At 34.5% G+C, this 13,944-nt stretch overlaps 1 protein-coding gene across 1 annotated transcript in view; it reads right to left on the bottom strand.

Annotated features, from left to right (window-relative positions):
• Positions 1-1,974: 1,974 nt before the first annotated feature.
• The window catches only part of SPEF2 (sperm flagellar 2), an 80,480-nt gene continuing 68,510 nt past the window's right edge, over positions 1,975-13,944 (bottom strand). Inside the window, exons 31-35 of the mRNA XM_048292188.1 lie at positions 12,676-12,768; positions 11,879-12,052; positions 8,645-8,833; positions 8,397-8,519; positions 1,975-3,310 (exon numbers count right to left, since the gene is read on the bottom strand). Of these exons, the coding sequence (XP_048148145.1) occupies positions 3,227-3,310; positions 8,397-8,519; positions 8,645-8,833; positions 11,879-12,052; positions 12,676-12,768 (663 nt within the window). The 3' untranslated portion in view covers positions 1,975-3,226. The remainder of the gene's footprint in view (positions 3,311-8,396; positions 8,520-8,644; positions 8,834-11,878; positions 12,053-12,675; positions 12,769-13,944) is intronic.

The following is a 13,944-nucleotide window of genomic DNA, read 5'->3' on the forward strand; positions in this document are numbered from 1 at the left end:
TTGAATCTAGATGGTGTCTACCAGAATGAAGATGGGTTCTTGTAGAAATGATATTTGAAATGCCATTAAATTTTCCCTTAGTGAAGTAAAGAAACCAAGTTCCTCACACTTTCTTATACAAAACATGATTTCCTATCATTCTTGACATTATTCTCTGAATACGTTTTAGTTTCAAATATCCTGCTTGAAGTGTAGCTTTAAAAGCTGAACATGATATAACTGTAACTCTCCTCCTACATCTGAATGCAAAACTACTCAGCATTCCCCCTTCATAAAAACAAGGACCTCTTTCCTATCTGGGTCACAGCTGGGCTGGGAACTCAAAATCTCTTGAATAACTCTTGAGATACTCAGCTATACTCAAGTAGTAACTGTTGAAAAAATACATTGCAATTGTCAGGGTGCACATTCTTTGCTTTGTACATTATACCTTTACTTTCCCATGGAGGAGTACGTGCTCACTGCATGAAGCTTGACACTTCATACAACCCACTTCACTTTCTACTCTTTGACACTGTTCTGCAATCTGCACTTAATTTCAAACTTTATCAGTAATGATTTTATGTCCCATTCTAAGCCACAGGTAAAATATATAAACAGTGTACGAGAAAGGTGTAATACTTGAAGAATGTTACCTAAATAGCAATTTATCATTTCCAGTAGCTGAAGCTTCTTCTTCCTTCACTTGGGTTTATGAACTGTAGGGAAGGCTTTTTGAAAATAATACCTTTTTTATTTTCTCATGGAGATCTCCAGTATGCTAAGTCAGAATTAAACACTTACTAATTAAAGCTGTTTTTAAATAAGAAACTAAAAGTGTAACAAAAGAAACAATTTAAAGATTATGAAACATGCAAAAGGCAGAGAAATAGATTGCAATTCTTTTCTGTCCATGTAATATTTTAATATGGAAAGTAAAAAGCCAAATTCTTGTATGAATATATACATGTGATGTTTAAAACATACTGGGGATGAAACTAACCAAATTGTACATGTTATGTAAAGAAATGATTCTGGTAACAAAGCAGATTAATTTGTATGCATATCATAAAGTCTGTTGTCACAAGCAGAACGAGGATGTTGAGGTTTTACCATGGCTTGCGGGGGCACAACAAAGTTACATCTGTTTCTGTGCTGGTGTGGTTAGCACAAACTATGTAGAGTGAAGAGACATACCATTTTTTGCCTGAAGTGATAAGCTGACTGGGTTCTATTCTGAGATTCATGTATCACATATAGATGCTTTGATCTGCTACCCCTAGACTCTCCTTTCAAAATGTGACTGTCTTTAATCAACAAAGAAATAAACCTGCCATTATTGACATCAGGTTCTAAAAATCTGAAAAAATATTTACTGCCAGATAAATTTTTTATCTGGTTTGTTAGTTGTTGTCTAACTGTAACTATGCCAGTTCCTCTGTTTTTGTATGCTGCTATTGTTTTTTTGATACAGAATTGTTTTATACCTCAAGAAGGTAATCTAGAAACCTTGTAGGGAACATCATCAAATGTTATGTGGGTACTATACTGTGTCATGCATACTTGGCTAAAAAGTAATAAAGATATATTAAAATATAAAAAATATTCTGTGCAGATAGCATTCTCAGCAAAGGGTAAAGGTTTGTGGTTCCCTAGGGGTTATATGACTTTGATGGGATTATTTGTATTCTTAAATAGCATCATATGTTTGAATACTTTGCTGAATCAAACCAGGGAAAAGAACCTTTAAACATTTTCATTTTGTGCAATTTTTATGAGGGTAATGCTGAATGCAGAAAAAATATACTCCAGAATGAAGGAGCAGTGTTCAGATATGAGCTACTAAGGCAGGGTAGAATGCCGAATGTATGCTAATATCTTGGGCAGCTGACAGACTACAAATAGACTATACTGAGTTCAGATAATCATAGTTACCAGTTTTCCTGTATTTAGTCTTCAGGGAACTTGACACTGTAGATCAGACTAATACCAGAATACCACTGAAAACTGAGAATTTATTAGGCATCTCCATTTTTAATTCCAGGGGAATTATTTACAAAGAGCGTTCTGGAATGTATGTCACAAAGGTTGATAAAAAAAATAGTTCCTATCGACTTATAGCAGCCATCAATAGACACAAGAGAAAGGAAAAATTGGATAAAACTACATTTAAACACAAACATCCTAGTAACAACTTCCATGAAAGCCAGTAGACTCAGACTTCATATAGAAAAAGAAACAACCACTTCAGCTGTAAGTAAGGAGAATATTTGAGCAGGACTCTGCTTAATCTGCCTCAGAAATCAACAGTCTCTAGGTGTCATGGTGTGCCATAGGTATTTTTAGACAAGCACCTATCACACATGAAAATCTGCAGCATGCATCTGGAGTATATGGTGCCCTTGAATGCACCGAGTGAATAAAAAAAGGACTCTTGTTGGATAACTGAGAAGGTTTGTGTGGAACCCCGCTGTGAATTTCAGCCAATGATGTGATGCTCAGATTCAGCAGTGGAGCCACAAACACTGCAGTGCTTGCTTGCCTACCCTGCTGCTTCACGTCAGGGCCTGCTTGGGGCCACATGCTGGGAGGGGACATGGCCAGGGAGCAGCACCTGTGACACCCACACCTGCAGGGGAGAGAGAGCCTGCAGGTTTTTAGCAGGTGGTAGAGCTGAGATATAATGCAAGGGTAGAAATAGAAAGGTTGAATGGCAAAGATTAATCATCTCCACTGTCAACAAACAATCCGTTTTCATGTACATGATGCCCCGTTTATCCTGATCTTAGAGAAAACACTGTTTTCATTTATTTTATTAGCTACAAATTGCAACATGTTTTCAAAGATTAACTGATTACAGCATTTAATTAATTAAACAATTAATTAATTAATTATCTAACAAAAGCTGAATAGATATCTTAGTGCACTTGGAAGAATTGGACACATTCTTTTCTTAAACCAAATCTTAATGAACACACTACCATCTCTAAAAAAGTTCAGAAACTGGTTTAATTTTATTTAAAAATATCATCAGACTGTTTAAGATGAGCAAACCATAACTTTCCCTGTTAGTGGTTTTGTTGGTTTTTTTTTTATTTAAAGTAACAGAAAATGTGTAGTTGTAATGGGATTTTGCTCTTGCAACAATAAACAAAAAACCTTTTCTCATGGAAGAGAGGACTGGACTTGTAAGACATTTCTTACAGACTTTGAGAAAAAAGATTTCTTAATGTTCATGAACAACATTTCATACATTGATGTCTTCATATGTGTTTTTTTCCCCATCAGTTGATTGTGCTTCTTTGAATCTTTGGAGAAAGACTGTAATATCCTATGAAAAGGAAAAAAAGAAATTTTAAAAGATCATTTCATGTTGTAGCCTGAAAACTGCAGTAATGACACCTTAAAACTTGCGGTAGTAACACCTGTCTATCCATGGGGTGAGCTTTCCAGTGACTAGATTATGGTGAAAAACTAGCTTTGGTGGAGGTAAATTACACATTCCCCACATTACAGATAATGTCTTCCAGCAGGGCACTAGAACTCATTCAGCTGAGGTGCTGTAGTATCACTGAGATGATATTTTCATGTTATCCACAGGAATTCATTGCTTTTGGAGGTTTTACAAAATGACACTGTGTTAAAATGCAACTCTTAAACAGAGATCTTAAACATCAGCTTAAAATTATTGGTAAAGAGAGGTATGAAGACTGTTGTTTAAACCAGTAAATGTTATTCAGAACATACAAAGGCAAATTCTTCAATTAAGGGTTCTTTTAAAAATATGTCATATTTCTGACTGAACTTTAACAGTTCCAGGAAATAGATATAAAAGAAAATAAGTAACTAACACTTGGAATAATATATACCCATAACAGATTAATTTTCTGCTTAGTTCTTTGTAACATATTATCTGAATTGTTAATTTTCAATAATTTTGTATTAGCAGAATCTTTCCCATTTCCCATTTCAGCAATACTATCCATTGTAGGATGTGTAAGTAGGATGAACAAGGAATGTCTGGTTTAAAAAAATAACATGCTGAGTGTTCAATATAAAGATAAATATTTAACTTTCTAGCATTTTCTGATATTGTCAGAATATGCTTTTTTTTCCTTTTGGAGAATAAATAACAGTCAGACTTTTTATATATATATAGTAGTTTTATATACATATTGTCCTATATATATATTTTGTGCATATTTTGAAGATACAGCCTTTTTTCAAAAGCAGGAGCTGCCTGAATGTAATGATGCCTTACAAACTTGCAAAATATCAGAAGCATTTCAGTGAATACAAAACTATGCTAAAAGAAAATTTTACCAGTCCCTAGTTTTAGAAGGTTTCACTAATATTTATCTTTGACTCAAGGAAATACTTCACTATAAGAAGGCCTTTTTCAGCAAATTGAGTCAGAAAAAGTAGTTTCAATCCTGGTTTGACAAAAATAAATGTTATCAAATGTTATACTAAATACTGTCAAAAACCAGGAGATAGAGAGATTTTATACGATTTTACTATTTACTATAAACAGATCTACTATGTCTGTCTTTAATGAAGGAGACACTTTTTTTTAACATGAACACATATAATTTATATTTCTTTAATATAAGAAACAACATCTTTTCTGTACCATTAAATTTTCTAAGACTATTTAGGGATGGGATACATGCTCAAGAGAAGCATAACATAGGTCTCTTTTTTTAATGAGGTATTTAAACACTGAGTTAGATTTTCCTTTTCTTCCACACTGGGACATTTAAAACACCACATGAAAAAAGCTTCTTGGGTTTCACAAGTATTACAATTACAGGTTATGACTAGACAGTGATACAGCAGTCCTCTTTTTATGTCAAAGCATTAATACATGGTCCAGTTCATAATTTGCATTTAGTATAATCTGCATGAACTCTCCCTATGACAAGAAGCACTTTCACTTTGTGAAATGATACATGGAGTTCTGAATATTCATTGAATTGTGTAATATTAAATGGCTGCTGTGGGTATAAACAGGTTTTGTAATTATTCTTCAACATACTAATAAGTGTTATTTGATAAAGACATGTTAACTATACATTAACAGCAATCCTGCTTCAATGGAACTGCTCTCTGAAAGAATATCTGAATTATATTACTGAAATGATTAACAAAATGACCAACAGTAACAGCAATAACCATATGACTATGACAATTAATTTAGAAAGAACAAGCATAATGCAAGGGCCTGTGCTAAATGTATTCAAAACAGAAACACATAGAAATGTGATGTGACATCCCTATCTCCAAAACCAGAGCTTTTTAAAAAGGGCTATTCAGGATTTGAAAGCAGAATAAGAAATGTAACACAATTTATCCAATGCATAATATTTTTGATATAAACAAACTGAATTATCAAACTACCTTATCTTCAGTAATTATAAGAATGTAGTCCACCCAAATTAAAAAATACTGCATTAAGAAATATAGAAGCAGAATATATCCCTAACTTTTCCTTTAAATTAATCACTATCAAAATGTAGAATTACTAAAATACATGGTTGTTTCTGTATTACCATATCTGTGACAGTAAATAATGAGCTCTGTAGACAACCCCTTAATTGACCAAACCAAATAGAGAAACACATGCAGCAGAAAAAGCAGATTGCTTCCTTTTCCCATCTGAATCAGCTGATCTAATAAAAATCTTCTCTCATTTTTTATTAAATTTATTTAAAGAAAATTTAATTGAGCATGTAATGAAATGACTTCATAAACATACATTTATGTGTCAGCTGCCTATTCTCAAGGAATAAATTTCATCTGATAAATGAAAAAAATGTGTTGATAATGGTAAACACTTGAAAGTTCTAGATAGGACCAGAAAACTTTGTAATCAGAACAGAAAAGACAAGATGAAAAAGTAATAGAATTCCTGGGCTTATTTATTTCTAGAAATTTTTACTAAGGCTGACAGAAAGATCATCATCATGTAGTATGTTGCAAGCCCCCTGGCAGAGAAAACAAAATCCCTGCAAAAGACAATATCTCTCACACGGAAAAAATATTTTTTGAGATATGACAGATAATAATGGTTGAAATTGAACAGGTCATCAAGATTCAAAAGAATCAGGTATCCTAACTCAAATTTAAAAATTTGTAAGCTAGATATTCCCTTTATAGTTTTCAGCAAAACATTTTACTTTCTGCTGTTTATGACTGCATTAGTAGAAACATTTTAACTTTTAGAAACCACACCCTAACTTGCTATATTTATCTTGTAAAAGATCTCAAAATAACAGCACTTTGGTTGACCTTCATTTTTATAGACATCTCTGAGGAGAATTTCTGCAAAAATAATTGATGCTAAAAATACTGTCTTGGAAAGAAAAAAGTTCACCTGTTCCCCAAATATGGAATTGATACAGGAAAAATCATCCTGGAGTCTGTATGCTTTAGACCAGAATTGTAACCTACTCAAAAGAATGGCCCCTTGGTCTCTATGCCTGTTTGCTGGAGAATATAACACTATTTTTATAAACCTGAGTGTTGATTTCATGCATAAAACAAAAGTCTGTATTTAACAGTACGGTCAAGGAATGAAATATTCTGGGTTAAATACAGAAACCATAGAGTACTGTATTTGAGATACAGTCAGTATAAGCCTTTTCAAGAGGAAATGTTAAGTATTGCAAATGAGAAGTGAAGCTCTGTATCATCTAACTGTTGAGTCAGGAGATACAGGCATCAATGAAACCTGCCAAATAAGTGGAAAGATGTCTTATTTAAGTGGAATGATACCAATATATAAATAAGATGGGGAAACTCCTCTGGGATAGAAACTTGTGCACTGAAACCCTCAGTTACTGCCAAGATTCATATACACTATCCTACAGGTTTTCTCATAGGCTGACAATTTTTATAACTGTACTGCCCTGAATATCTCCTACCAGCCAGAAATAACATAGGTGATTGATGGTAGTAATCAAATTTAAACATGTACTACAGTCTACTCTTTAAGCTATGTAACAAAGTTCCTCCTAGAAATGGTAAGGGAAGATTAGAAATTTTAATAAAGAATAGACATTGTGAGTTTGATTTTCAGCTATTGGCCAGTGCGAAAAAGTTTTAACAGAGTCCCTGTAAATTGCCAAGCATGTAGATATGGCTTTACTCTGATTACACCCTAATCAAGCTTTAATTTAGGTTTCATCACGTTTGTTCTTCATGAAGAGGTTGCATCATGTTAAATGTTATGAAGTCAGTGAGGGTTTGTGTAAACAACAGTTCTTGATGTGGAACACATCTAGAGAGCTGGTTTAAAAAACACTTTGGTCTACAAGAAGTTCAGTGAGGTTGGAAAAAAATCAAATCAGAAAATTCAGTATTCAATTAAATAAAAGGAGTCAGGAAGAAAGAATGCAGAAGGGAAGAGAGGAATGACCTAACATTACATGGCATCTGTCTTCCCAAATTGGCTGAGACATCAACATAGGCAGGATGGATACCCATTTGTAGTTATAATCTTCGATTGTATTGTCTTTGTCTTACATTTTCTATAACTTTCTACTGTAGCAAATGAATTTTTAACCCTCATTTTACTGACTAAATACATTCTTTTATTCTTTTATCTTTTACTAGCAAAGCTTATGAGTGATGTAGTAAATGCTGGGCAATTCACATCCTACAAGTGAGGAATATAATTAAGAAATAGCAAGTTACTCCTGAAGTATCATGTATCTTACTCAGATTTACATTTTGCGGGACACTATGGTGGTGATCATCTAAAATCTATGAAGACTTTATATCTGATGTGGGACATGCACATGCAAGAATCCTCTCATCTTCTCATGCTAGTTTCTTACACCATGTATATTGAGTACTTTTGCCATAGCTTGTTATCTTAAATAGGGTGATTCTCTGGCCCAAATTTGCCTTTTGTGCAACTGTTTTAAAGCATGTTTAAAGATAAGTGTGGGCAGCAGGGAAGCTCTAGAGAATGACAGGGAAGAATACTTGGACCTGTACTACCTCTGCATGCGCTTTTCTGCTGCCTGGTTGGCCTAGGATGGAACAGGATCTACCGCATATCCTACAGTGTCCTGCAATACGATCCTGTTGGGAGGATAATTCAACCAGACTCCTTTCTATGGATGGGGAGACAGGCAAATCCTCATTGGACAAAGCAAGTGGAAAACCTGTAGGCAGCTCCAGGCCAGCAAGACTTGTACAAAGAACAGGTCAGAATGCAGCACAGTCTTTGATGGATGGAATTTTCATGGGACACAAAACATCTGATCTACCCTACAGTTGCTGGGCTGTATAGCTGATCTATATGGCAAATTGGCAGTACCTGTATTAATTACATGTACATTTCTGGGATAATGCAAATTTAAGCATGTGTGCTTACAAAGTCTTTGGTCCCAGAAAGCAATACTTACAGGAAGTTTGTATTCTTGGCATGTGTTGATCAAATTTTCCATGAAAGGGTGCTTCAAAAGGAGTTCAATTGCAATGGGTGTCAGATCTTCAGCACCTAATTCTTGGTACATCTTGATGAAATGCTTTAAGTAAAAATAATACGTGGTCAATTTGTTGTTTAAAAGAATTGTGGAAAAGCAAATATTACAAAATATTTTTTTAACATATGATGCAAGCTACAAAACCATTCTTGAATCACTCTTCCTACCTTATCATAGCTGTCTGCCTTCTCTAGAGGGCTAAATCTATGATTATTTTCATCTTTACTTCCTCCAGTATGAAACATTTTGAGTAGAGATGTCACTGAAATAATTTCTTCAGCTGTGTAATTCAAGACTTCTTTTTCATCTTCTATTAAAGTCTTGTCATTTGACAGTATGTTGGGGCTTGAAGAATCCTAAAAAATTAAGCACAGGTATCATGCTTGGGAATAAACAGTCTGTCAGTAGATGATCTGTTTAGGTTAAACACTCATGAGAACCAGTGGATTACACTTCCAGACTTCAGTTCTTACAAAACAAAAATCATCAACTCACACAAAATTATCTACTACACTGTAGGATAGAGGAATAGATCCTGAGAGTCCAGAAATATCCATAATAGTGACATTACCAGAAATTTAATAAACAGCTTTTTCCAGGAAATGTGGCCAACATTGCACAGAAAAACTAGTATTTCTCAGAGCAACAAAACATAAAAATATTTAATAGTTAAAACTACAATACCAAAAACTTTGTGTTTATTTAAGGAGCAAACTGGGTAATTCTGGATGTTATCATGAAATAAACAGTATGAATTTTCTAGTCCAAATTAAGGAGTCACTGCAAGAACTGTGCTTTGGCCAACAGTTAACCATCTCTCCACAGAAACATGTATTTTCTAGTTTATGCAGAAAAATTAAGTTTACTTTAAGCAAGCAATTAGGTAATTTTGTGGTGATATTAGAGCTCAAAGAGAAAAAAAACCAAAAACTAAACAAAAAACCTGCTGTAGAGATTTGTGAGCACAAAGATGAGAAAGGACCTCACGAAGGTGAGCAATCCTTTGACTAGGTTATGCCACCATGTAGACTAGCCAGTAACAACAGGAAATTGCATTTAATTGAACAAACCATTTCTTTCCCCATTAGGAGGGAGAGACTGCTGAGGTTCAGTCACACCTGTGCTATGTGCCTTGGGCCTTAATGTATTTTATTTTGAGCACAGGAGGACCAGAGTCATTCATACAGTCTTTTTAATACACAGTAGTCAGCACTGAAGTTGCTCTGTTTCTCACAGCACTGTTTACACTGAACTGTGAGACCTACACAAGCGATAACAACATTGTTTAGACTTAGAACAAAGTGAGCAAAAGAAGTCTCAAGAATGTGTGTCTGAGCTTCTCTTAACAACATGAAGGCTTCAGATGTATTTCTGTAGACAGATACCAATGAGAAGTGGTTACAATTATAAGCACAGAACAAAAAAAAGAGAAGAGACAAATTAGGTGCAGTTCTGTTAAGTGCCTACGTATGAGCCAGCTACTTAGGATGTAAAACTTCTTAGAGATGAGCTGGATAGCTCTTTATATTTCACAGATGAATGTTCCACTGACAACATTTACTAAATTTCCAGTACCTGGAGTGAGAATATTTAGTTCACATGTAAACAGCCACAGAGAAACAACGGTTTGGGTTCTTAATTTGATCCTGAAAACCACTTTGGATGCCTTCAGGACTCTGTGTATTTGATGGAGCTTGGCTCAAACATGACATGATATCAATGCACAGTTTAGTTTTTGCCCCCTTAATGAAATGCTGGCTCTACTAAAGCCTATAGAGAAACTCATTCACTTCAGTGGAATGGGATTTCTTTTCTTGTCTTTTGTCTGTATTCAACATTATTGTTTAGGTGCATAGGCAAGGTAGAAGAAAGGCAGAAGAAAAAAGAAAATATTAAAATTATGTTCTATCAGTCCTGTCATTCTGAGCACCAGCTTAGACAACTATAAAGTCAAAGAGAATCCACATAAGCAAGATTAATTTAACATCTACTTCTTGGATATTCCTCGGTTTCTGAGGGGACACTCCAAGGTGAATTAGGCACACAATCTATCTGTTTAATACACTGTGAGACATGTATCAGACATAGCACAGATGCACAGAGCCAACGCCTCCAGTGAGAAAGAAGGCATGAGGAAATTCTCAGGTTAGATGGGACATCTCTTTCTTCTCAGAGATGCAGTTAATTCTGGCTGAAGGCAAATGCTCCCCATCATTCGAGACTCACAGCCTTAAGAAGTTGTTGACACACAGACGATAATGACAGTGCTATTACTTATATATTACAAAACTTCCAACAAAACAGATTAAACCAAGCAGAAAGTGAAAAAAAGGAGAACAGGTGTAGCTTTATATCCAGTGAGATGAAAGTTAGAACTTTCCACTGAAATATGGGAAATTAGGCACTGGTCCACAATATCTAATCGGGAGCATTCTGTGCTCTCCTTCCTAGAAAATGTGGAAAGGAATTTGTCTTACTCAGTCTCTTCAGTGTACAAAAACTCTGTTGTGCCAAATAAAAGACAGGGAAGTATAATAACTTCTGTCATTTGAAATGATAAAATGCTATTTTGCAGATGTATATGATTATCCTGTGTAGTAAAATAATGCCTTTTCTGTACTGTTTCTAGAGATCCGAACCATACTTTAAGTTCTGGGCAAGTGCTAGTCACTGTGGTTGCGACAGGGCAATGAATCATTTTATAATCTGGAGCAGCAACCTCTTTACAAGGTGTGTACAGGTAAATAATTTAAGTCTCAAAAAATGACTTTTACTTCAATACTAAGTAATTGATGCATGCATTGGACTAATTGCAGTTTTAAGACTTTAACAGTAACAACAGACTCCAGAAATACTCATAATGTTCAAAAGACAAGTTTAATTTGATGTGACAATACATTCATCATGTTTGAAAAAATAATTTAAAAATTATTTTGTATAAAACTATTATTAATCCTTCTGGTTTATGGATAAACCTAAATACTTGGAAATAACACAACAAAGATGTGTCTGAGTATCCCAATTAGTGGGTAACACAGTGGAAAATAAAGTAAGACCACCAATAATATCAGGTTTTGTATCTTGAGATAATATTACTGTAAGTCACACTACAGGGAATGACAGCTGGCCTAAGATTAAGCAAAAGAATTACTTCCATTTGTAAGTACAAGAAGTAGTCACCAGTAAGTATCTTAAACTTTCATTATTATTTGGCAAGCAAATTTCCAGACTTTTGAAAGAGTCCTTCTGAGTATTATTACCAATGCAATGTTCCCATGAATTCAGTGAGACTACTTGTAAAGACTAGAGATACTCAGGATAAGCAAATATAGAGAAACTTAGTTCATTTATAATTTGGCAGCACTACTATTATTCTCTAGTATTTTTCTGTAATATTTTACCGCACATGGAAGGGAAGCTTCTTTTTTTCTGCGAATATATGTTCCAGTAGCAATGCTAAATGCTCTGTATACACCTTCAACTGGATCAGAGTGGGAGGCAAAATAAAGCAGCATCTCAGTATAGTTCAGCAGAGCAGGGTCTTTTCTGGTATCCGCAAATAAACTGAAGAAAAGCTATAAAGGGCAAAAATACACTAATTAATTTCTATAAGTGGAATTAAGCAAAATGCAAATCAAGGACTGTAGGGAAAAGGATGAAATACAGTAATTACTGCTAATAAGAGCCAACTATACTTAAAAACATGTTGAGGCTCTACAAATCAAGGCTGTGATAAATCATAAATATGTGTTAAGTAATTCAAGGAAACAGAAATTGAATTTCACAGAAAAGGGAGAAATCAATAAAGCCTTGTATCATGACAAATACGTTGAAAGCATTTTTTGTATTCAGATTATTATTAGTCCCCTCTTTCATGGAAAATTCTATGAGCTCAGATGCAGTGATCATTTGCCTCCCATTCTTAACAAAGCTGGTTGTTTTGCAGCAAAATTAATGTCATTCAAATAAAAAGAGGAATAATTAAGTCTTTCTGAGCAGACTGTGATTTAGAATACTCAAGGATGATTCTTGGATTCCTTCCTACATTATCCTGAAGCACCACTTAACCTGAAAAAAAAATCGAAAAAAAAATCAAAATATGCAGCACTTACTGAAAAACAGAGACCCAAAAACCTCTGAAATGAGACCTCTCATGTTTGAATAGTTATCTTTTCAAAACACCTATGTTTTCAGTTACCTTTTTGAGGTATTTCAGCCTATCTAAAGGCACAGGTTCCTTGCAGCTTTCTGTTATGCTTAGATCTTCATTTCCATTAAACCATAAGCCAGCCTGATTTAAAAAAATAAATAAATAAAAAGAAGTTTGTTTATTTTCACACATTGAAACAAGGTGGTCTTTATACTCTCACTGTTCAACAGAGAGCCTAACTTCTGGACTTAATCAAATTGAATTTGTTATTAATATACAATGACATGAGAATAATTAAGCTGCTGTTTATACATCATAATGGATACTTGAGAAATTACTGAAAATCAAGTAGGATACAAGTGAATATATAATTTTGAAAATGTGAAAATTGACTACGTAGTTTTAAGTCTATGCTGCCAAAGAAGCTGAATATGATATGGAGTTTCTATGCAAGTATAGGTGTAGAGAGAGAGGACAGCTGAAGCAGCTCAAATTCCCAGTGGAAGGTTATTCCTGCTATTCTCAGTGAACATTCCTTGTCATTATTCTTGTAATGGCAGTAGGACCTCAAAACAATTGCCATAAATTGCTCAAAAAGAATACAACAAAGATTGCAATAAAACCAATTCAGATTTCCTAATCAATCCAGTAATTTGAAATTAGAGGGCTAAACTTAAGTGTGACAATTTCTGTTCCTGTTCTTCTCATAACTGCATATGCAAGAGTTCCAAACCACAATACTATCAGTAACACAAACTGCAGGCCATCACATACAGCAGATACACAGGCAGTATGAATCAGCTGCAGACCAAACTCTTCAGAGCAATGCAGGTGGTTGAACTGAGTCACTTTGGACAGTCTCTGGACATTGCCAAAACGTTCTCTAGAGCACATATCTTATGTGCCTACCTATACAGTTCTATTCTGAAAAAGGAGCTTCAGCTGTGTTCATATGTGTGTTCATGAACTTTTAAAGTTCTTCTTAGTCTTAAAGTGAGACTGTAGATTCAGAATTAACACTCCCATGGAAGTTTGGAAGAACCAACAGGGAGTATAGATCTAGAAACAAATTAGTTGTTTACTGCATGTTTACTACCTTGTAATATTGAAGCAATGAAATTAATTGCTTGGTTATTATTATATTTGAAATAGGATCCTGTGCTAGAAAGAACATTTCTGGTCTGTATGTCTTGTAACGGTTAGTTTATTTGCAAGCTCTCACACTTCAGTAAAACTTAATAGAAAAATAAATGCACAAAGATCTGCACTTTTTGTGGGTTTTCTGGCTTTGCAGAGTTGTTTCTTGGAAAGTCTGTG

This window comes from Corvus hawaiiensis, chromosome Z (assembly GCF_020740725.1).
Source record: "Corvus hawaiiensis isolate bCorHaw1 chromosome Z, bCorHaw1.pri.cur, whole genome shotgun sequence".
Lineage (NCBI taxonomy): Eukaryota > Metazoa > Chordata > Aves > Passeriformes > Corvidae > Corvus > Corvus hawaiiensis.